Source organism: Elaeis guineensis, chromosome 6 (assembly GCF_000442705.2).
Source record: "Elaeis guineensis isolate ETL-2024a chromosome 6, EG11, whole genome shotgun sequence".
Lineage (NCBI taxonomy): Eukaryota > Viridiplantae > Streptophyta > Magnoliopsida > Arecales > Arecaceae > Elaeis > Elaeis guineensis.
In genome coordinates, this window is record NC_025998.2 from 5,810,742 (window position 1) to 5,834,725 (window position 23,984).

General features: G+C 34.6%; 1 protein-coding gene across 1 annotated transcript; it reads right to left on the minus strand.

Moving 5' to 3' along the window:
- Positions 1 to 8,566: 8,566 nt before the first annotated feature.
- LOC105047518 (neutral ceramidase) lies at positions 8,567 to 18,910 on the minus strand. The gene is given in 12 exon segments (XM_010926462.4): positions 8,567 to 9,345; positions 10,322 to 10,491; positions 10,720 to 10,783; positions 12,318 to 12,443; positions 12,528 to 12,637; positions 12,640 to 12,797; positions 12,884 to 13,142; positions 13,285 to 13,644; positions 14,983 to 15,191; positions 16,648 to 17,049; positions 18,474 to 18,649; positions 18,749 to 18,910. Coding segments are annotated over 10 exon segments (2,349 nt in total). The 5' UTR covers positions 16,992 to 17,049; positions 18,474 to 18,649; positions 18,749 to 18,910; the 3' UTR covers positions 8,567 to 8,796.
- Between the last annotated feature and the right edge of the window lie 5,074 nt (positions 18,911 to 23,984).

Below are 23,984 nucleotides of genomic sequence, written 5' to 3' on the forward strand. Positions count from 1 at the left end.
CTAAGAAAAGGCTAGCTCCCATCATGTTACAAATTCTTAAAAAAAAAAAAAAATATATATATATATATATATATATATATATATATATATATATATATATATATCAACTTGTAATTTGATATAAAAATTTGAGAGAACTTTGATCGAAGTTTATAAACGTGCATATATATATATATATATAGACACACACACATGTTTATAAATTTTGACCAAAGTTCTCTCAAATTTCTATATCAAATTGCAAGTTAATATATATATATACGCACACACATGTTTATAAACTTCGACCAAAGTTCTCTCAAATTTCTATATCAAATTGTAAGTTGATATATATATATATATATATATATATATATATATATATATATATATATATATATATATATATATATATATATTTATAAACGTGCATATATATATATAGACACACACATATGTTTATAAATTTTGACCAAAGTTCTCTCAAATTTCTATATCAAATTGCAAGTTAATATATATATATATACACACACACATGTTTATAAACTTCGACCAAAGTTCTCTCAAATTTCTATATCAAATTGTAAGTTGATATATATATATATATATATATATATATATATATATATATATATATATATATATATATATATATATCAACTTGCAAATTGATATAGAAATTTGAGAGAACTTTGGTCGAAATTTATAAATGTGCATATATATATATATACACACACACGTTTATAAATTTCGACCAAAATTCTCTCAAATTTCTATGTCAAATTGCAGGTTGATATATATATATATATATATATATATATATATATATATATATATATATATATATATATATATATATATATATATATATATATATATATATATATATCAACCTGCAATTTGATATAGAAATTTGAGAGAATTTTGTTCGAAGTTTATAAACATGCATACACACCCACATGCACGTTTATAAACTTCGACCAAAGTTTTCTCAAATTTCAATATCAAATTGCAAGTGGATATATATATATATATATATATATATATATATATATATATATATCAACTTGCAATTTGATATAAAAATTTGAGAAAACTTTGATCGAAGTTTATAAACGTGTGTATCTATATATATATATATATATATATATCAACTTGCAATTTGATATAAAAATTTGAGAGAACTTTGATCGAAGTTTATAAACGTGTGTGTATCTATATATATATATATATATATATAAACTTATCAACTTGCAATTTGATATAGAAATTTGAGAAAACTTTGGTCGAAGTTTGTAAACGTATTCTGCCAAGCTACTTGGTTGACACCAAAATATATACGTCCCATGCAGGATATATAGCCAATGGAGACCATAAAATGGGACCCATTTCACCTCTGAAACAGCATTGCTAGCCACCAAGGCAGGAAGTCTTATGTGGCTCCCAATGCATGGGAACAAGTCCATGTTTGTGACGCCAAGGTGGCCTACGTGCACGATACTAGCCCCTCAGGCACGTCAAGAAACTCTCTCCTTTGGAAAGGAAGACTAGAAAGGTCCCTTAGTCATTGTATCTTATGGTGTCATTTTCCACGTTTGGTAGGTTTTGTTGAGATATATCGAATGCGATGAACTTGATGTCAAACTCCTTTTAAAAACCGTGCATTGATTTAGTTTGGCCACACTTCCTCTATGATCACAAAGTATTTCCAACTGTTGACAAGATTCAATCGAGTGCAATTGGTTGGAGTAAAAAAAACGCTCATGAATTAATAATTATCAATGATGGTGAGATCACGAAGAATGCAAATTCTTCTCCAACTTACCATCGTCGAAATTGCAACAAAGACGAATATGTTCTCAGTTTTGTTCTCTCTCCATAAATCAGAGAATAACGGAGAACAAAGACCGTGGGCTGATTATGGCGGCGAATTGACAAGGTTCTCATAACGAATCCAATATAAATTAAGTAGACGAACAAACGTGACAAACTCTTCATTATAGAAAAGAATGATGCGAACTCCATATTGATCCACATGTAAATGATATGTTTTTGGTTCTAGAACGCTACCGACGTGGCAAAAAGTCTTAGGTGGTGACAATCATAGGAACCTTGCCTCTTCATCGTTAGGTTGAGTAAGAGGTATTAGGTGAATAAATTCCCCATCCTCTCCTATTATTTTAGTGAGCAATTTATTAAATGAATGAAAGAAAAGACTGTAACGCTCAAGATAAGGCATCCATGAGAGGAAAGCAGGTGGGGCAACTAGCCACCCTTTTTTCTGTCACACGACCATGGAATGGCGTCTCTCTTGTTTCCTTTTCTTCTCATTGGACAAACGAGAGAGAGGGGCGGCTTGGCTTGGCTTTTCACGTTGTTCCTTGGTCCTACCGTTCGGTATGCTCGCCGTCCAAGTAATGCATGCATGCATGACTAGAGTTCTTTCACTTAATGTCACAGTCTATAGACAGTGTCGTCTCAATCTCTCACTCTCTCTCAGAGAGAAATGAAGTTATTCTCAACCAGACGTGCATGCATGGCGGTCTTTCAATAGTATATATTAGGTTGTTGAATTAGAAAAACATATATTTTCCAACATGACCTACTTACGTATGGATTTGATCTGAGCATGAAGATCAAAGACGCTGGATTTGGAGAGCTTACCCAACAGGTTCTCTGTTTCAAATTGTTATAAATTTTTAATTCATGGGGGGTCCTCTCATACTTTGAAAAAATGATTTGGAAGCTTCCGCTGCCAGAAAAATGTAAAATCTTCAATTGGCTCTACTACAACAACCGGATTCTGACCTGGGACATTCTGAACAAAAAGGAATTAATGCAAGGTCCGAGCCAATGTTCACTTTGTTGTGATCACAATGAAACCATAAACCATCTTTTTACCTCATATCGATTCACAAAGGTAATTGGGTCACAAGTTCTCCCTCACACAAACCTACCGGGTGATATCACAGAATTCTGGGTCCCATGGAGGAAAAGATATGATGATCTACAACTTCAGAGAGAGTTTGATACGATTGTTGCCTTACCTTATAGTGCATTTGGAAGGAGAGGAATAACAAAATCTTTCACTGTGAAGCTCTCAATCAATTTGCCATGGTGAAAAATTTTTTTTCTCTCCTTGAAGATTGGACTTAAAGTTTCAAAGATGATCAGTTGGCCATTTCCTTCAAGAGCTCCTCTCACCCATAGAAATTATCCCACGTCTCGCTTTATCTTTTGTACATACTCATAACCTTGGAAATCCTTTCCAAAAACTAACTGCTACCTTTCTACATTTATAGTTAGTTACTTATAACTAACAATAGCTCTGAACTAGTCTTCAGTTTTTGCAAACTTTCTCCCCCTCTTAACCTCTTCCGATGTAATCATCATCCTTTAATCTTTTTCAGTTATAATATATATGAGGAAAGGGACTCACTTACCTCATTTCATCAAAAGAAAAAAAAGAAAAAACATGACCTACTAACGTAATAGAATTTTATGGGGATTATTACATGTATAAATCACATGATTATATGATTATGCACTAGTATTGCACCACGCTAGCTTCTTGGTAAAACAACTTGAATTCGTATGGTAGCAAGCAAATTAATCCAACAGAAAACTCGTTTCCTACTCTCGAAACCGAATTTGGAGAGAGAGAAACTTCTGCAAATTTTATTAGGCTCTAAATTAAACATATGAGCTATGAAGAGATCAAGAGTATGACAAGAAAAGAGAGATGGGAGACATAGACGGAAAGTGGAAAAAATTAAATCAAAGATTCTCCTGAACGGTTTTTGATAAAATCATTATGATAAGTTTCTAAGTTCATTGATTCTCTTGGTTTTCTTATAAAAGAAGAGCAAATAAATACTGCTGAAAGAGAAGTTGTTATAATATTCATGAATTTGCTTAAAGGTACTTACCAAATTCATCACAACTTAAAAAATAAATAAATAAATAAAAATCTATCCAAAACTAGTTCACCAATATTGATATTTTCTAATATATTTTGCGTGGTACTTTTGCTTTCTCTTTAAGCACATTTCTGCATGAGGATCTTTTTTAACCATTATTTTCTATTTCTTATTAGAAGATCTCAGAACATATCTATCTTCTATTTATATTCAATAGCTCAGTTAAAGTTTCCAACTGTTTGAAAGACATATGGATAGATAAACAACAAACGTACAAGCTGGAACATTTGAAGTCAAAAGGTGGCATCACCGAGATGTTCTGAAATCCTGTAATATTTCTTGCATTATTGGTATTGCTTCTCACGCTGGCTTTCCTAAATGGCAACTATGTTATGAAAGACATGCTTCAGTATGTTAATTGGATTATTTCTATTAAATCCCATTAACTAAGTACATTTGCACGGTCTGCTTGTCGAAAGATACTTTGACATGTTTTTCATTGATGGTGATATGTTTTTTTTTTTTTTTTTTTTTTTTTTTTTTTTTTTTTTTTGAGAAAATTGATGGTGATGTGTTAGTTTGACACTTGATCCTCTTTGATGGAGAAGTTTGACACTTGATCTACCACTGGAAGATGCATAGGCCCAAGACGTTTCCTATTCTTGCATGATGGATAAACAAACGATGCCTTCTCTCGAGAAAATTATAATTACTACTGGAGCCCCCCCAAGTATTTAGTCTAGGTAATTATATTACTCCCTTTCTCCAACTCCAACTGAGCAAAAGTCCTATAACTCTTTCAAGGGTGGGTTTGTTGATGATGGACCTTTAATATTAAATCAAGGTTACAGGAAATGATTAAGGAGAAAGTTGAGGTGGTAGATGAAAGAGACTAGAAAGCAATCATGCAAAGCTTATTGTCAAACCTATTAAGTAAACAATTATAAAAGATAGACCTTGCTTCTCTGGAGAGGAGAGTGTATCTATTGCTCTTGAATTTAGAATCAATAGAGGACATCCAAATTAAGAATTCGCATCATTGATCATGATTTATATGATTAAAATTATTTGAAAATAAAAGTCAGATATTTTGATAGTCTCTAATTTATGCATCCACTGGGTATAGAAATGAACAGTTAAAATAAAGTGAGACCATATTTTGCGCTGATCTAAGTATTAAAATCTATTAATTTATAGTCCATAAATTATTTAATATGTGTAGATCATGATTTGTAAGATGAATTCTAAATTTAAATATTTTATTATGTACTTTAGCACAATATCATAATGAAACTATTTTTGTGCCTATATGATGAATAGGTTAAAGGCTATCAAAATATGTGGTATTGGATTTCTAGGTATTTTCGATTGTACAAGTTGACATGGATCAATTATTTAAGTGCCGTGTTGTTAAGTTTGGACTCGAAAACAATAAATACCTTCCCTCTCTATTGGAGTATAATCCATTCCTAATTATTATATTATTAATTATCTTTAATAATTCATCATTAAATGGTTAGATTTGGGCAGACTATGCAACTAGAGAAGATAAAAAACCAATGGATAGAGGTACTATTTGAGCCGGAATCTTTTTTGAGATTTGTCAAGGTTAACTTTGATGGTGGTGTTAGGGATGGCAAAGATAGTACTGGCTATGTTATTTGGAATTCAAATACCAGGTTGCTGAAAGTGGGAGCTCATATCTATTTGAGCCTTCCATTCTAGAAGCTAAATTTCAAACCATTTGGGTGGACATTATCTACATCACGTAGGAGCTATAGATGAGAAGATTTTTATCGAAAAAAATTCTACTACTGTTATCGACTGAATCTGAAATGAAACGAAGCAATTAGAGATCTATTCGCTCTTCCATAACATCTGCAGTTTCTTTCGTGACTCCATCATGGTGTTTGTTCGACATATCTTTTAGAAAGTGAATTACATGATAAACTGGATTACATCATATGTTGCTAAACACATCAAAGGCTGGACCTGGCGATAGGACGAGGTCAGCCGCAAATCTTACAGGACCTTTTGTTTCCTGACTTTTTGGATTATACTAATATTAGAGTGGTGTGATCATCCACATATACCCTACAAAAAAAAAGGTACCATCTGATCACTTAATTAACAAAAACTTGGCAAAAAGGCTACGAAATCAAAAGTTAGATTAGGATGAATCATCTTTTGTTTGGTCGACAAAGGACTCATGGGGGAATAAATATCTTTTTTCGTAGAGGAAAAGGAAAGAACATTTAACCTTTCCAGTTGATTAGCAAGTTGAAAACTTAGTGAGAAGAAGGAAAGTTGGTTCTACCAGTGCCACGAACAGGTTTAGTTTTTGGTTTTCTTGATGCCTTTTTCCCAGGAAAATAAGAAATCGTTTTGTGAAGCGGAGCATCGAGACATTTTTTTCTCTTTATTTTAATCCTGTCTTGCCCAAACTAGTTTTCCAGAAATACATATATTTTCAGCAAGAAAGACAGCTCATTCTGTAGATCAACAAAACGTGCCTTTTTGTGTACAAGTGGATTTTTTTTTTTTTTTGATGTAAACAGGTGGATGAATTCTTAGAGGCATAAATTATTGCTCTAGTGCTAGTTCTGGAAGATCCACTTGGGTCACGAATCAATTTGGGGCATGCTACAGGAAATCTTTTGATTGCTTCGCAATATGCTCAAGTGCTCCCAATAAATCTAGATCACAGACAATATGCAAATTCTTAGATTACGTTTGATGCATCGCCAGACAATCATGGAAGATAATCTGGATTGCCTTCAAAATAGATTATCATCATTAAATTGTCAGTAATATTGATTACTGTGTTTGGTACATGCAGCTAATGTTGTAGTAAAATTACTGAAAATCCTGATTGACATATTTGAAATGACAATCAGATTATCGATAATATGAAATCAAATTCCTAAAATACCCCCTTAATCTTATAATAATAATAATAATATATTATATTATATTATTATATATAATGATATTTACATAATTATTATAATATAATATAATAGATTTTAATATAGTATATTATAATATTACATTATGATATTATAATAAACTATTATAATATAATATAATATATTATTTTATTTTATTTTAATAATATAATATATTATACTATATTATTATTATTAATAATATTATATTAGATATTATGTTATATTAATAAAATATATTCTTATAATACATTATAATATTAACATATTAATATATTACAATTTATTATAATATAATAGTATAACAATATAGTTAATATATTGTTATATAGAATAATATTTATATAATATACATTACAATATATGTCAATATATAATATTATATGATAATATAATAATACATTATTATAATGTAATATAATATACTATATTATTATATATAATAATATTATATCATATGCTATATTATATTAATATAAGATATTAATATAATATAATATATATTATTATAATATAAATAATAACAATATAATAATATATAGTAATATAATATTAATGATATTTATATAATTAATATAATATAATATATTTTTAATAGTATATTGTTATATTATATTATATTATTATAATAAACTATTATAATATAATATATTATATTATTTTAATATAATATATTAATATAATATATTATCCTATATTATTATATATAATAATATTATATTATATATTATGTTATATTAATAAAAGATAGAATATTATATATTATGTTATATTAATAAAAGATATTATTGTAATATATTATAATATTCATATATTAATATATTACAATATATTATAATATAATAATGTAACAATATAATTAATAAATTGTTATATAGAATAATATTTATATAATATATATTACAATATATTAATATAATATATAATAATATATGATTATATAATAATAAATTATTATAATATAATATAATACACTATATTATATTAATATAAGATATTAATATAATATAATATATTATAATAATAATCAAATAATATATAGTAATATAATATTATAATAATATAATAATGATGTAATATAATATAATACAACATAATTTATTATTATAGAAATAAGATTCATATAATATATATTATAATATATTATCAGATACTATATTATTGCAATACAATACAGTCACAATAAAAATATAATAATAATATAATAATAATATATCATATTATAATATATTATATCATATTATTATATATAATAAAAAAATAAGAACCATAAAGGAAGGAAGATGGAGGGATGGATTTTATATAATTTTTTTTTTAAAAATAATTTTATTCAAAATTTTTTTACAATATTATCAAACAAGTGATAATCTAAATAACCACCTCCCTCTAAGACAATAAGGTAATTTCGATTGCCAAGATAATTTGCATTACCATCCAAAAATTATATCAAATACAGTAATCTAATAAATCTATTTTTAATTGCCAGCAATCTAGATAGATTACGAGCTACCATACGTAATCTTAGGATCCTGAGGGGTGAAGATGGGCAGACTTACTCCACACAATGAACTATGCCTGCATTTAGGTAAATCAGCCTCTATAACAGATCATAATCATTTTCCAAGTATTCAACGCATGAAAAAAAACCCTTTTTCTTGAATCTGATTATCCAAGTGAGAGGCCCCAGATCAAAACTTGAGTGATAGTGAATAACCACCATTTTCTCAAACCGTAAAAAAACCCCACCTTACGATCATACCAAAGCCATCAACTGGAGTTACATGAAAAGCAATAACTCACAACTGTTTACCAAAGCCATCTTTAATCCTATGTAACATTGGATTTGGATTGGTAACATACCGAACAAGAGTATTTCACCCTGGAAAAAATAAAAAGCGTGCTTGTGGAAAACCAAGTACCTCCTACCTTCTGCCGTAAACCATCATTCATCAAGAAACGACAAAGGCATGAGAAGCGCCTGTGAAATGTTTGATTGACCCAAACAAGCTCTTCGAAGCACCAAAATGCCTTAATCTATAGATGCCCGAGATTACTGTTTCAGGGATCCACCACTCTATGGTTGCATAGCTCCGAGAACTAAGCTTTGAAGGCCTTGACCATTTGAAACGCAGACAGAAATCATCATCATCATAGGCAGGAATCCAAGTGTTGCTACCATCTAAGATCTCCACAAGAGCAAATGTACCATCAGTTAGGAGGTCATTCCTAGGGCAAGCAGACCAAAATGTGGCTGTCACCATGTCGCCGGGCTTGAATGTAGAATTCTCAGGAACATCAGTACTGGCATCCCCAAACTTCACACCAATAGGAGTTGTATCCACCACAACTCCAGGGAGCAAGCTGATTTGCTTGTCCAGGAGATCTGGAGGTTGTGGGCCTGGTGGGACATTTTGACCACTGATAAGTGCAGAAGCAAGCTTCTTGAATTCCTGAATGTAGGCACTCAATGTATGTGGACCATATAATGTCGATGCTCCCTGACAAGAACCATGTGGATCTTAAAGCATGCCAGAGATCTCAAAGCAAACAATTTAACTCAGGACCTTGCAACATGCTTCTTGAGATCAGAGGGCAACATATAACCTAATGGAATTTATGCTAAAGCTGGTAGGTGATAGAATCAGGTCACTATTGACAAAGAAAAAACATTTTCTTAGGTATTAGGAATGTACTTGATAAGGTTGTAAACATGCTACACGGCATCGAGGGAATGATGTGTGAATGTATGGTATCATTGACAAAAGGGAAGACATTTGAAATGACCTCTCTCTTTGAAGATGTTTGTTTCTGATGGGCCTCAAAAATTACTTTATTGATAGATCCAAATGATAGAGCTGTAAATTTTAAATTCTTGATCATAGTTGCTATGATGATCCTTTCACGAACCCCAAATAGGGTTCAGAATTAACAATATTTTAGACAGTTCAATAGTAAACATAAGATTAACGTAGGAAATTCAAAATTGATGGGGTTAAGCATCAGCAACAAATATGCCAATATAACAAGTAAACAGGCTTCAAATGAATAACTATATGTATGCATATAAAAGATAAAGATTTGTAACAGCCAATTAAAGTATGCATGTATAAACTAAAACACATACATATATGCATGTATGTATGTGTGCATACAAGATAAAGGAATATAACACACATGAATGTGTACCTCACCAATTAATGCCTTTCAATATCCCCATTTCAAGTCAAACTAGTGGGAAGATACGGCTAGCAACATGCTTCTCAATATATCTGAAAGCATACTCCTATCATGTATTGACAGAACCTAAGCTGGCAATTTCACATTTTATGCGTCCAAATAGATTTGTTGCTTGGATGTTGGCATGAACAAGGCACGTTAATTTGGATGCAAGGATTTATTAGCAACAAATAGTTGATTCATAGAAGACCTAAAAAATCTGTAAAATCAATGTTATGATGGACCAAAACTACAAACCTCATATCTTTGGATCTGGTATTCCTCAAAGGTGGTCACATATTGAGAGTATGTGTTCGACAACCCAGCAATAACAATGTGAATATTGCTACCAAATTCACCAGCGCCACCACTAGTAAGTACTGTTTGCACCGCATCTCGGAGACGCCTCCCAGCCATTGTTGTGAATTCTTCAAAAAGAAACAGTGTAAAAAAATTAAGAGCCGTTGTACAAATCAACCTGATCAACAAATATAGAGCAAAAGAACAATAAATTGAAGAGACAATCTAACAGAAAGAAATGAAGAATTTACAGGAAAGAAAGAAATTTTATTTTGCTCAATAAATAATTAAAATGTTCTGCATTGACCATCTTTATATTAGCACACTGAAATGAAAAAAAAAGCAAACACATATACCTCCAGGTACACAGAGGATGACCACTTGTCCTATTCGGATTATCTGGATTGGAAGTATCGAAGGCTGAAGGGCGAAATGAAAAAGCAATCAGATGTATGCAGCAAAAAGGAGAGGTACTTATTCTATGAGCAGCACAAAAGACAAGCTAGTGCAAGATAAATGCATAGTTCAGCCATGTGAAAAAAATGTGAACGCACTAAAACACAGTTAGAGATCCCAGTTGTGAGAAGTGCATGTAGTTCACCACTTTGATGCATCACTGATCCATTAAAATAACAATCATAAAGCATCACCAATCCGCTAAGATGGTTTTTCATAGTTATTAAACCTAAACAAATCGGCCTGTTGGGCCAAAAACAGGTGAACCAGCTCCCTATCTGGTCCAGTATCTTAATAGGGCTCAAAATGCAAATAAGCTGGTACGAACCGGATTTGAAGCAGCTGGTTTTCAAAAAAATCAGCGACCCTGGCAGTTTAAACTAGTGAACTGGACCAGACATGCAAGTAACCCCATAAGAACCAGACCGAATCAGCTGGTTTTAGAGAACCAGTGACTTGGGCGGTTTAAATACGAGTTTAATTGGATTATTTGAAATAGCGGTTGATTGGAGGTTCGAATTGCTTATCACTTGTAAGGTTAAGAACCTCTCAACCACTGATACAGCGGTTAAGCTATGATAACTTATTAAGTTCTAAAATTATATCTATGCTATTTAAAAAGAAGCTATTTGCTTAGTATTCCAATAGTCGTTCTCTTAAAAATAGAAAAAAAATTCTTTTACCTCTAGCACAAAATCAAAAAAGATATAGTTCATTTTTTATTTATTTGGCTATCTAAAACTTTAATCCTTAAAAAATAGGAATATTAATAAATTCTGCATATTTTCCTCCTCATTTATAATTATTCTTACCCTTTTTACAAAAAAATTAAATGAATCATGATTTTTTTCTATTTATGCTGCACTTACAGATATTGTAGAATGTAGTAGGTCAAAATGTGGTTTGGAAGAGTATTATTTAAAGTAGGAAATTTATCAATAGTTACCGATATTTTTCTTGTATTGCATCTATCTTTTTAATATTTTATTTTTTTTAAAAAAAATATTGTAACCTAGTCTGGCTGATTAACTCGGCAGCCGAACCAGTGACAGTGACCTGGCCCGTTGGCTAGGTTGATTTTTGATGCAAATTTAGTTACTCTGGTCTTACTTTAAAAATCCATTTTAGTAGGATGAACTTATAATCATGTCCAACTCAAAATAAAATGCATGCGACGAGGATGGAAAAAGAGTCTTACATATCAAATGATAATTCATTAAAGTCATCTTCTACTGTATGCCTATAGAAATCATGCAGTTTCTAGACAATTAAAAGCACCGGAACAACTCGAACAGTATTTCAGCAATTTAATCCACAAGTTTGTGCCTAAAGAATGATTGCAGTTTTTCATATCAGCCCTTGCTTTCTTCCTCTTTGGACCCTTCCCGAGTTCCAGGGAACCTAAGAAGATAGCTCCATCTAGGTTTATAGGCAAGCCTCTATTTTCCTTTCAAGTGTTAGGTAGGTAGAAGTAATACAGGTCTAAGACACTACTCACCGCCCAATCATATGGTTGCTTCATTTCACCGGTATCAAGTAAAATAGGCTTTGGCTTCTGACATTCAATTTGCTCCTTAGTTGGTGTTTTCAGTAAGTTCCTCACTAATTTCCAGAAAGGATTACCCTGAAACAGCATCAAGACAGACAACAGTAGAATACCCAATTATTACTCACCATGAAAAGATGAGGACCAAATGTTGTAACCAACCTTATTATCCCCTTGCTTGAAATCAAATGCGCCAGGGCCATCAGTGGTTCCTGCAGCAAAAGAAAATCCCATCGCTGCTGGACATGTTTGGACACATCCTGAACTCCCCTACTTGAAGGAAGGTTAACCTCAAGCTGGGAGAAATCTATGTAAGTGTGGCGATAATCAACCTTCCCTTTTACTTGCTCAGATGCGGCACTGAAGAGATCCATAGCTTTGATGAATTGCCTTTCACCGATGATGCGCGTGCTTTCAAACTCGTCTGGGTATCTGGCAGATAAACCAGATCATTCAAGATTGTAGCAACAATTTATTATATAATCTAGAAAAAAAACTAGGCAATGAACTAATACTACCCTGGGCCACGGCCATAGCAGAGTTCATTTTTCCCATTGCAGGTACTGTGGTTGAAATCACAAGGGAGTCCAGTGTCTATGCAAAATGTTCCAAGCACATTGGGACTAACATCTCCACAATTTGATTGACAAAATGCAGACACAAATTTTGGTTTGTTACCCTGATCACTCCGGACACGCTGTGAGACACTCAAAGAACTTGCTAATAACCTTCCACCTGATGCCTGGAAGGAGGATGCTAGTTGCTGTAACTCATTGACTGCAATAAATGAACCATCACAAATAAAAACTTACATCGAGAATCTTGGGGAATAACCCCCTACCTAAAATTCTATCACCAAAATATAACATGAGGTTAGGTAAAGAATGGCTAGACGAGCAGAAACCATTTTCAGACATACAGTTCTCATGTGGCTGAGGAATTATGCGAGAGACTCTTCGCTTTGGTTTGCTGCCAACCCCAAAAGCATCATGGTATATGCTGTTGATTCCTTTAGGAAAACCCTTTTGTTCAGCCCAGTCCTCCATGAAACGTGCAGCAGCTCCTTTGTTGTCTCCACTTATCAAGGAGTTTGTGCGACTCATGGAAGTTCCATGAGTTGCAAACCAGTTAAAACTTCCAACTGGACCCCATTCATCATCTACAAACTTCAGCAGAGTCATTTCTTTATCAACATTGTACTTGTATTGGCTGCGCTCAGCAGCAGGATTATTTAGGTAGGCACTAGGACTGCGATTGACACCAGCATCCAGGAGCTCTCCTGAAAATCAAAAGATCCAATTCCATAACAAAGGATCATGTAAGTATTGAAGCTAGTTACAGGTACAGGATAATGAAAAAAAAAAATGAGATTTTTCAGCAAAAAACTAAAGCTATAGGGACATGGTGTGGACATATTTCACCAAATAACTAACTAAAATAGTATCATGGACTTCAAGACAACTATACATCCGAGAATACCACTAGTTAGGTTTGAGTTTGGATAAGTTATAAGGGGGCAAAAAATTAAATTAGTACCTTTTCAGTTGACAAATCTTAGGGGCACTAGACTAACAAAACAGAGCAGAAACTAAACTAATAAATAATGATCACACGCTTAGATAAATGAATTTGCATGATATGTTATGTGGTGGATATTCTATCACATTATTCCAACAAGATTGCCGAAAATAGACAACACAAGCACTTAGATATACAATTTTAAAGACTTATCATACTCTCTTTACCATCAAAATCTTTTTGTATCTAACCTTAGTCGACAAGCCTATTTACTAGCATACAATCCAACATTAACTTTATTGGATACAGGAATATGAAATGTTTGAATGATAGTGATAAATATGATGATTATAATGATGAGAACCAAGGTTTCAAGAACTAGTACCAAGACCCATACCGGTTTCTACTCGGTACGGTACCATATCGTACCGTACCGACATTAAAAAAATCAAAAAAAAAATTCACTCACCACCACTAAAAAAAAAAAAAAAACTGCACTAAACTGTTCCGAACCGGATCCGTACCGCACCGAACCGGACTAAACCGTCTGGTTTCGAGCGGTTCGGGCCGAAACCATACCAAACCGATCGGTACAGTACGGTTCAGACCATGTATCAAAAAATCGGTCTGAACCGAACCAGTTCCCGCCGATATGTTATGGTACAGGATGTACCGGCCGGTTCGGGCCCGTACAGAATACCATGATGAGAACAAAAACCACCACAACAACTTGCACAAAAAAGCCTGAAGTAATTAATAAAACCTTTAATACAATATTATTTAATAGTCAGCCAATGAAAGTTTTTATAAACAAAGACCATACAAAGAACCTCTTTGTGTTTTATAAGTTGATGGTTTCAAACCCCAGGCTTGTTATACCATTCTAAGTTTCTAACAATCTTTACACAACACTAGCACAAGCATATGACAAAATTATATGCTTAACTCGAAATTGACTATACAAAAGAAAACCTGTTATTTTAAAATAAATGACATCAACGAGAGAGATGATAAACAGTATCCAACCAGACAGAATAAACAACTAAGGAAAACTGTCCATTTTACAATTTGCAATGCAGAATGCCTCCCCGTACCTTACCTTTATTCACAAAGATATTTCCAGGTCGGAGGTTTTCATGAGCTTGTATAATACTTTTCTCGATGCCATCAACAATGACATCAAATGATTGCCTTACAAATCCAAGAGATGTTACAATATACACAATATATTGAAGATAACCCCCAGGTCCAGCATGAGTATGAATGCCACTGATGGCAACATTTTGTTCATTGTAAATGCCTCCATACCTGCCAAAGTAAAAAACAATAAGATCCGCCAGTCTGTGAGACCATTTAAATTAATAAAGTATATCTCTGTGAAACTGAAAAAACAAGCTGAATGATATGAGTTGTAAAGAGAAATCGAAATCCATCCATCCATACACATACACACACATCAGCAAAAGAGAATGTAATTTATTAATCATGTGTTCCCAAGTTAACGCATTGCCTTCCCAAAGTACTTTTCTATTAGAACTTGTATTAGAAATAGCGAAAGGCCTATGTGGTGGTCCCATGAAGAGGAGTTACAACTTACAACCAAAACTAAATCATCCCATAATAAAATAATAGAAGGGCCTAGCCAACAAAGAATAGGAAGTTCATGGACTATGTCCAAAAGGATCATTACATGAAAATATCTAAGGCTTGTGACAAGTTATATGACTTTACCAACCTGAAATTCTTGTCTTCTTATGAGGACAAATCACAAGAAACCACAAAAGATTTATGATATGGTGATGCCAAGAGAGACTAATTAGCAATTAGCAAACTTCAAAGAAAGAAATAACATCAACCTAGTAGCATAAACTATATGAACATAATAGTTTGTATTTCCTGTGAGGAATTATAACATTCTGAACTATCCATGAAAGCAGCTCATTATTTCTCGATCTGGAGAGGGTTAGATGTATGCAGCCTCTCCATATTTCAAACATGTGACCTCCAGGTCACAATGAGCAACTTTACCATTGCACCAACACTCAACCTTTCTGAACTATCCATGAAAGTTCTGTAATCTATACTAGCCAAGATGCAAATCGTGCATTTCTAAATAAATTGCTAGCACTTAGTTTTCATGGACAAAGTAACAGATCCACAGTTAACCATTTGTTTGAATGTTCAGAATGAAAAGCTCGCAATGCACAATATGCCTGTAGTGATACCCAGAAGCTTTTACACAGTGTAGAATCCCATGGATGGTTCCATTCTAAACTAGAGCAAGGTTCATATAGCTATAAATAACAGTTTTTATCCCATTTACTTGGAACCAAAAAAACCATGAATCATACTTCGTCAAACATCCCAATTAATTTTTTTTTTTTAAAGAATTCTTTATTCATATTCTTTTTCAACTTCTCCCCTTCTTTTCTGGCCCATCTGCACAAAACTGAGACATCTTATAAGGAGCCCAGTTACCTTCACTGGACACAAACCAACATTTAAGTCAGTGCCTCATCACCCATTCATCAATCAGTGCAACCCCTAAGCTTCCTCATACATACTGTGTCCCCATTTGTCTTGAGTTTTGCAAATTTATGCAGCATTTTTAGCTCTGAGTATGATTACTTAATGTGTAAAGACCCTCATTAGAGACTGACTCATAGCGCAAGGTCTAGATAATCAAACTTAAGAGCAGCATCACTGGGTAGTTGAATAGGACTTGAGAATAACAGCAAAAGAAAGTTTTGTGACTCATCGCTACCTTGACTTGAGTCTTTCAATCACTTTGATGGTAACAAGTTGGGATGCCATGCAAGCATCAAGATTCACAAACACCACACGGTTCCCCTCAGGCTCAGCAACAATGAATGAGCGGGCCTTTAGCCGGAAATGAATTCCAGATGCAGTCTGCTCGGCATTAGCATACCCCATCATGTTGACATCAGCTGCAGGTCCTGTTATGTCATAGCTCCCAACCCCAATCAAGTATGTTGAATCTGAGAGAGTTCCCCTGCAGTTGTGAAAAAAGAGTACTAGCAGAAGCCAAAACCAAATTCTTGCAAATGCAGTATGAGCATAGCTGTAGGAAAGAAGAAATAGCTCCATTGGTACTGAGAAAAAGACCCCTCCGATCAACTCAGATATGCCAAATCATATTTAGCTGCTGGAGAGTAAGAAGGAAAGAAAACCCACTTAGCACATAACTTAAGAGGAGAAAATACCTAGAAATTAATTAAATTAAAACAAAAAATGCATCTGTAAACTTGTGTAATTTATCATGACAGAAAGACTATAACATGTCATGTTCTCAAATCATTGGCACAGCATATCTATTGATAGTTGTCCTTGAACTATCAAATAATTATGTTAACCAGAAGGAGCTGCTTCATATTCTAGCATCAAGTAGGCATTTGGCTTCCCATATTTATTACTAGTCAATCAGTTGCAAGTGCTGGCACTGAAAGAAGCCTGCCAGGCTAAACACAACCATAAGACTGGCTACATCTGGAAAGGACCACCATTTATACATCATTTAAAGAGTGCCAAGCTTAAGAAAACCAAAATCAGTTTAAACCAGTTCATGTGCAGCCTAAAGAAATGAAACATGATCTATTCATGTAGCCTGTACAGCTTAATCTTTCAAATGAGATCAAGAAGAAAGCAAACTCTTTCAAGAATATCCATGGACAATTTTTGAATTGTACTGGATCTTTTGATCGGCAGGATCCATGAAACCACGTATGATCATTCCAGACAATCTTGTACGTTATAACCAACCAACTCATAATACAAATTCCAAATTTTCATACAACAAAGACATTAGAGGCAGTACATCCTAGAGGTTTTTGGGTATAATAAAATGAAATAATGACTTGAAAAGGCTATAGTTGAGAATAGTTTACATACCTGCTCGAGTTACAAAGTAGAATTTATGAAGTGCAAAGAAGAATTCCAATCAAACTCAAGATTTATGGTGACACAGAGTACACCAACTTACAGCTCGACTTATAACTTCGTAAGTATTTCTAAGAACATGCACAATATGGATCAAGAAAGTTCTAACACCCATATGTCCAAAAATACCTATTGGAAAATCCATAATTAACCGAACTATTAAACCTAATATTACTTTCAAAAGGAAATTATAACGATAACCTGCATCCAGTTGTTCTCATTATAATCTAACACAACCCATAGAATTTAAACATGTCCAATTATATAAAACTAAAGAATGAGGTAACTAGATAAATTCAGCTCAAATCTTCAAATGATGTATAAATGGCAACTTGATGTATCATTTTTCATCCAGCCGTCTCCCCTAATTACATCTCTAATAACGAATTCATGGTAAAATATACCCAAAATCCGAATGCAAATTATATATAAATCTGGTTTTCTGGGAAGCATGGTACTAAGCTCGCACATGGAATCAACTTCTGCCCGCCAAATTCCATGAACAAATGGGTTCAAGTCGAACGCATATACATACACAAAACAAGTACCAGAATATAGTTCAGATTTGCGGGAACTAAAAAGATTTGGAGGAGAACTCTCCGGCCAAAATCGGAAGGCATCAGGAAAGCTCACCAAAGCGAAGCCCCCCTCGCACTACAAGAGAAAAGAAAACCGTTGCAACTCGAAGACAATCCTTTATTCCGACTCCAACGCTTCTACTTCTATATATATAGACAACCGTCTCCCAAGATGGAAGGCTGATGAGCTTCTCGTTTACGAGATGAAGGTCGTTGGATCCTGCATCTATGCTGCAATTAAAAAAAAAAAAAAGCCGAAACCCTAATCAGGCTTGAAGCCGTTATATCAATTTCACACTCAAAAAAAAAAAAAAAAAGTCATCGACATACCTATACGAAATATGGATAATGGAGTCAGGCTAAGCTAGTGGAAGCGTCGAGGGAGTGAGACAAGAGCAGAGAGCCTGGGGGAATGTCTGGTCTTAAAAGCGCCGGTGGCGTGAGGTAGTTGGGAATCTGGAAGAAGAGTAGCGTAGACTCATTAGGCACGAGGGCCAAAAGATAAGGCCCGAGCCCCGACTCGGCGATTTTTTATGGAAATAATATTGATTTTTTAAAAAATTATTAAAATAATATTTTTTAAAAACTTATTTATTAAAATACTGTTTAAAATAAAATTATCTTTCTATACTACACACCACTCCTACTGTCAACTGAAAAATAGATGGATGATACAATATGAATCATCCTATCATAAAGTGCCTATATGGATTATCTTATAATAGGATGATTCTAAAAATCGCTTATAATAAGATGCCTTTTAATAGGACGATTTTGAAGCGTCCTTCTATTTATGATACAGCAGTAATTTAGTACATGTCAATCCATAAATCGATCTTATTGTGCTACAAACCAAAATAGAAAGCTTATTTTCATAGGTCAGCTAAGGTCCAACTTTGTTTATAATTAGTATGGTAGGATATCTTAAAAATGATGGATAATCCTAAAGTCTAACCATATATCAAACTCAATAATTAATTTTTTATGCCACCAACAAAAATTATAACATATGTATTCAAATTAAAAAAATATATATAACATTAATTTTAAAATCACGTAATCCAATAATTGATGATTACAAAGTTTTTAGCAAAAAAAAAATATGTATAAGTATCACAACAATCAAGAAGTATATATATCAAGATACTGGGGCATCCTCCGCATCCGCATCTCGTAAACGTGTGTCACCTTTAGCCGTTATCATGATGACTCAAGCACGGTATTGATCGGTGGAGAGAAAGGTGCTGGTGTGCTCGGCCTATCAATATGTGCCTGGCGTCTACTTCAGAAAACTCTCAACTAACCCTTATCTCTGGCCCTCCCATGCTGATCAACGTACTGCTCATCACATCGATATGACGTCTTCTGGCTCGCTCATCCTCTGTGATATAGACGCATCATCTATGAGGAGGTCAAAGTTCGAGAAGCGAAGGTATAAGCTATGCTGAGCATATGATGAGATACTCGGATCATCCACCGATGGTGTAGTCTAAAGTCGTCTATCCTCTGAAACTACTTGCATAGTATTGATGAGACCGTTTATAACATCGACAAGTGCTCGGTCCTTGCACCCAATGGTGATCGAATGGAAGCCGCTCCTTACTCGATAGTACAGCAACGTGATCCTCTGAAACTGTTAGTATGAAAAGGAAAACAAATATTATTCATAAGTATAACAATAACAACATAACAAAGTAGGACAACAACAAAATGTACTTACCACAATGTCCATCACGCTGTCCGAAAGACGAAACCTCATCTTGGGCTGCTCATTCATCAATGGCGAGATGAATCACCTAGTGATGCTCCTATACCACATTAGATATGGATCATAATAATCCACCATGGAAAGCATGGATGGACAATCCACAATCAAATCCTCTCATCACTCCCATGCAGCAATATGCTCCCGATGCTCTCAACCCCAATCGTGGCGATGCCGTCCTCATCGACCAAAACTATGGAGACTGTCACGAGTGTCGCATGGTGGGGGGATGCCCTGATACATGCCAAACTGTCGCATCACGCACTCCGGATAATAGATCTTCATGATGTTGAAGCAAATGAGAGGTGCGCATGTCCTCCTTACATACTGATCTGATCAATATATCTTGGGTAATGCGGCTAATATCTCCAATGCGTAAGGCACCCACACCATCTGATCGTCGTGCTACTGGTCAAGGTTATTTCTATAGTATATGACTGTGTGCGGCATCGAATTGCTAACACCAGTCAATCGAGTCTTTCATCTGTCCAAAACAAAGTCAATATATTATTGTACTAAACCGTGTAGGCATTTATCATATAAAACTAGTGATACTGATTAAATAATATAGAGTCGTTAGCTTCATGCTTCATATGCTCCATGGTAGCTGCCACATAATTAGAACTGGCCCCCGCATCATCAAATACGGTATTACTCTATTGTTGATATACAGCCTCTTCCCATACTATGTACTGATGATAATCAGTTACGGATATAGCTGGTCTATCAACCGTACATGTCGGGGTGCCTCCATACTCATATCCAGTTTCATCGGCCATTGGAGATGCATCAAGTAGAGATCTTTTCATTCCTGACTATGTAAGTGGAGCAGATACAGACTGAGACACATACTTTCACCACTATCTAAAACTCCTACTGCTGCTGGCTCGACAAAAATTTCAACTACCAGAAACATCCTTTGTAATGGGATGCCCAAGACAGTATACATTGTCTGATCGTCTTCAATAGGTACAGCCAAATATTATCCAGCCATACAAATTGAAAATCTACACATTCATAAAACTCAACATTCATTGGGATCCTATCTAGTGACAACACAGCAGACCCGCACAAATTCTTGATATGTTACGTTACGGTCTACCATGGCCATTTCTATCATCATAATATGCACCGTTAGCATCATAACTGATCCTTCCATCCCAATGAAAGATAATAGTGATAAGTCTTGGATCTATTTTTTCGAAATTATTGTAAGAACTAACTGCATAAATATACAAATTATAAGGCATATTTTTTAAAATGAATCCCTAAGTTTGAAATGCATGGCAGATGCATTTCAAACTTGAGTCCCTAAGTTTGATAGGTAGATCTTCGACAATGAAGGGATCCAACCCATCTTACTATAGAAAAAATCTTAAGATTGAAATGCAGACCATGGATCCAACCCAAAAACTATAGAGCAAATCCTAAAATTAAGCTCTCAAAACCTCAAGGAACCGTACCAAACGGAACCTAATAAACTCCTCCAATCTCCCTCAGGTGCTCTCTTTCCTCACATATCTACCACAAAAGGAAGAAATTACAAGAATAACAAGCAAAATAAAATAACATAAAATAAATGCCTTACCTCCTAATACTCCACTGTAGATAACCGGAGATGAAGAGCCGACTGCCCACACGCACAAGAGGGAGAGGGAGAGAGAGCGGGAGAGGCTGCCCGCACACACGAGAAGGAGAGGGGGGGAGAGAGAGAGTTGTTGCTAGGCCGCACGCACAAGAGGGAGAGGGAATGTCGACTTGCTCGGCCTCACGCATGAGATGAAGAGGGAGAGCCGGTCGCCCGTGAGGGATATGGGAGAGGGAGAGGGACGCACGAGAGGGAGAGAGAGACAGGTGGACGAGAGGGAGAGGAGGTGGAAGAGGGAGAGAGATCTCAAGTTTTAGGGGGTTTGAGCTCTGACAAAATTGCTTACGGTAGGGTGACTGTACACAAGAGGACAAACAAGACAGAGAGAAGTCTCGTATAGAGAGGTCTCGGATTTTGAAGGATTTATAGTTCTGATGAAATCGTCATATGATAGGGCGACTATATGAGTCGCCCTACAATAAAGAGATTTATAGAGACGTCTTGTAATAGGGCAACTCATATAGTCATCCTAATATAAGACGATTTTATTGTATAACGCATCCTCTCCGTCTGATGTTGGATGTGTTGAGTCAGCACAGAAAGTCATCCTATGATAGAGCGATTTTACCTGAAATAGTACTATTGTAAATATTTTAAAAATATTATTTTGATAAAATATTTTAAAATTAAATTATTTTAATAAAAAAATCTCCGGCTTGATCAGGCCGAGCTCTGGGTCGCTGGCTGGTGAATAGGTTGGTGAGATAAGACACGGTCCACCAACGGGGAGGGTGGGTGTGAACGGGACGGGGCACATCTGCGTTGCTTCCACGCAGTAACTCATTAGCTTGGCCTTAGCTGGGGCAATGCCAAGAGCCTGCTCCTGCTTATCGAGTTACGGTCTATCGCTGTCGGCCCCCCTGATTATTGCTTTATTTTCACTGTCCGTCCTTCTCTCCAGTGACTGGAAGATTTGTCCATGTCTACGGGTATGACTTGTAAGAAACTAATCCAGCCTGATATAATCCAATTTGATATTTACGTTAAGTTTGGCAAACATTTATTAGACAAGCCGTTTCTAGATGGAAGGTTTAAATGGATACAAATGGTAGAACCGTAAAGTTTTGCATAGCCACGATTCTCATAGTTGATTTAGAAAAATAATAAAATTTTTCTAGTGATTTATAGTGTCACAAGAATATGATTGCAATGTATATCAGTGACTAATCAGTAGTTTGAAAGACAGTATGTGGAGGCTCTATTTTGATTTCTGAAGAAACATCTAGAGAGGTACCAATTTTTTATATCGACTTTCCTTTATAATTATTTTACGTGTGGCAGAACGATACAAATTTTGAGTTGGAAGTGTGAACATATACAAGCGAATCAACATATTTTGGATTTTTTGATTGGATCCATGTCTGGCGGCACGGCAAGCTAATGGATGAATCCAGAAATGAATAAAACATTATGGGGTCATCAGCAAACACCGGAGGATGGGGATAGCTCCCCCCAACAGGCTAATAAACAAACACACACCGCTAAAGACCTATAATAAGCATCTTCAATGCAGCCTCAATGATAGGAACATTCCAAAAAGCCACCTACGAAGACAATAGAAACAAATAATGCTCTGCTCTTCCAAACAAAATGTTTCTTCTCTCGCAAACTAGAATAGCGTTGGAGGATGCGATCAAACATGTGTTGATGTATCCAAAATAGGAGATTTGATCCAAGTCAGCCAGTTAGAACCCTCATTAAAAATGGAAACTGTTAATGAGAGAATCAACTGACAAAATGTACTAATCGCGTGTCAACAGATCATATTGCAAGCCAATGCATTATACTTCGCAGAACCAACTTTCTGCTGCTGTGCCTCAAAAAAACTTATCCTAAGCACGAATGCAGGCTCCCAGCTTGACATTCTCCAGCAATGTTCATAGGACGTTTGTTTACTGATGACGCAGATGCCAGTATACAAAGCCAATCAATGTGAAGCCATAATGAAATTTAGATTTGATGTTCAACTACATTTCTGAAGTGCACTCATGGAACAAATTGAGGTAGAGCTTTACTCAGCGACTGAAGAAAGACCCACATAGCCTCTCACATTTATTCAGCACAGCTGGAAAAATAACTGAATCCCGACTTCATGTTCAACCAGATTGCAAATTCGTGCCATCAGTACATGGGAATACTAAAATAACATAAAG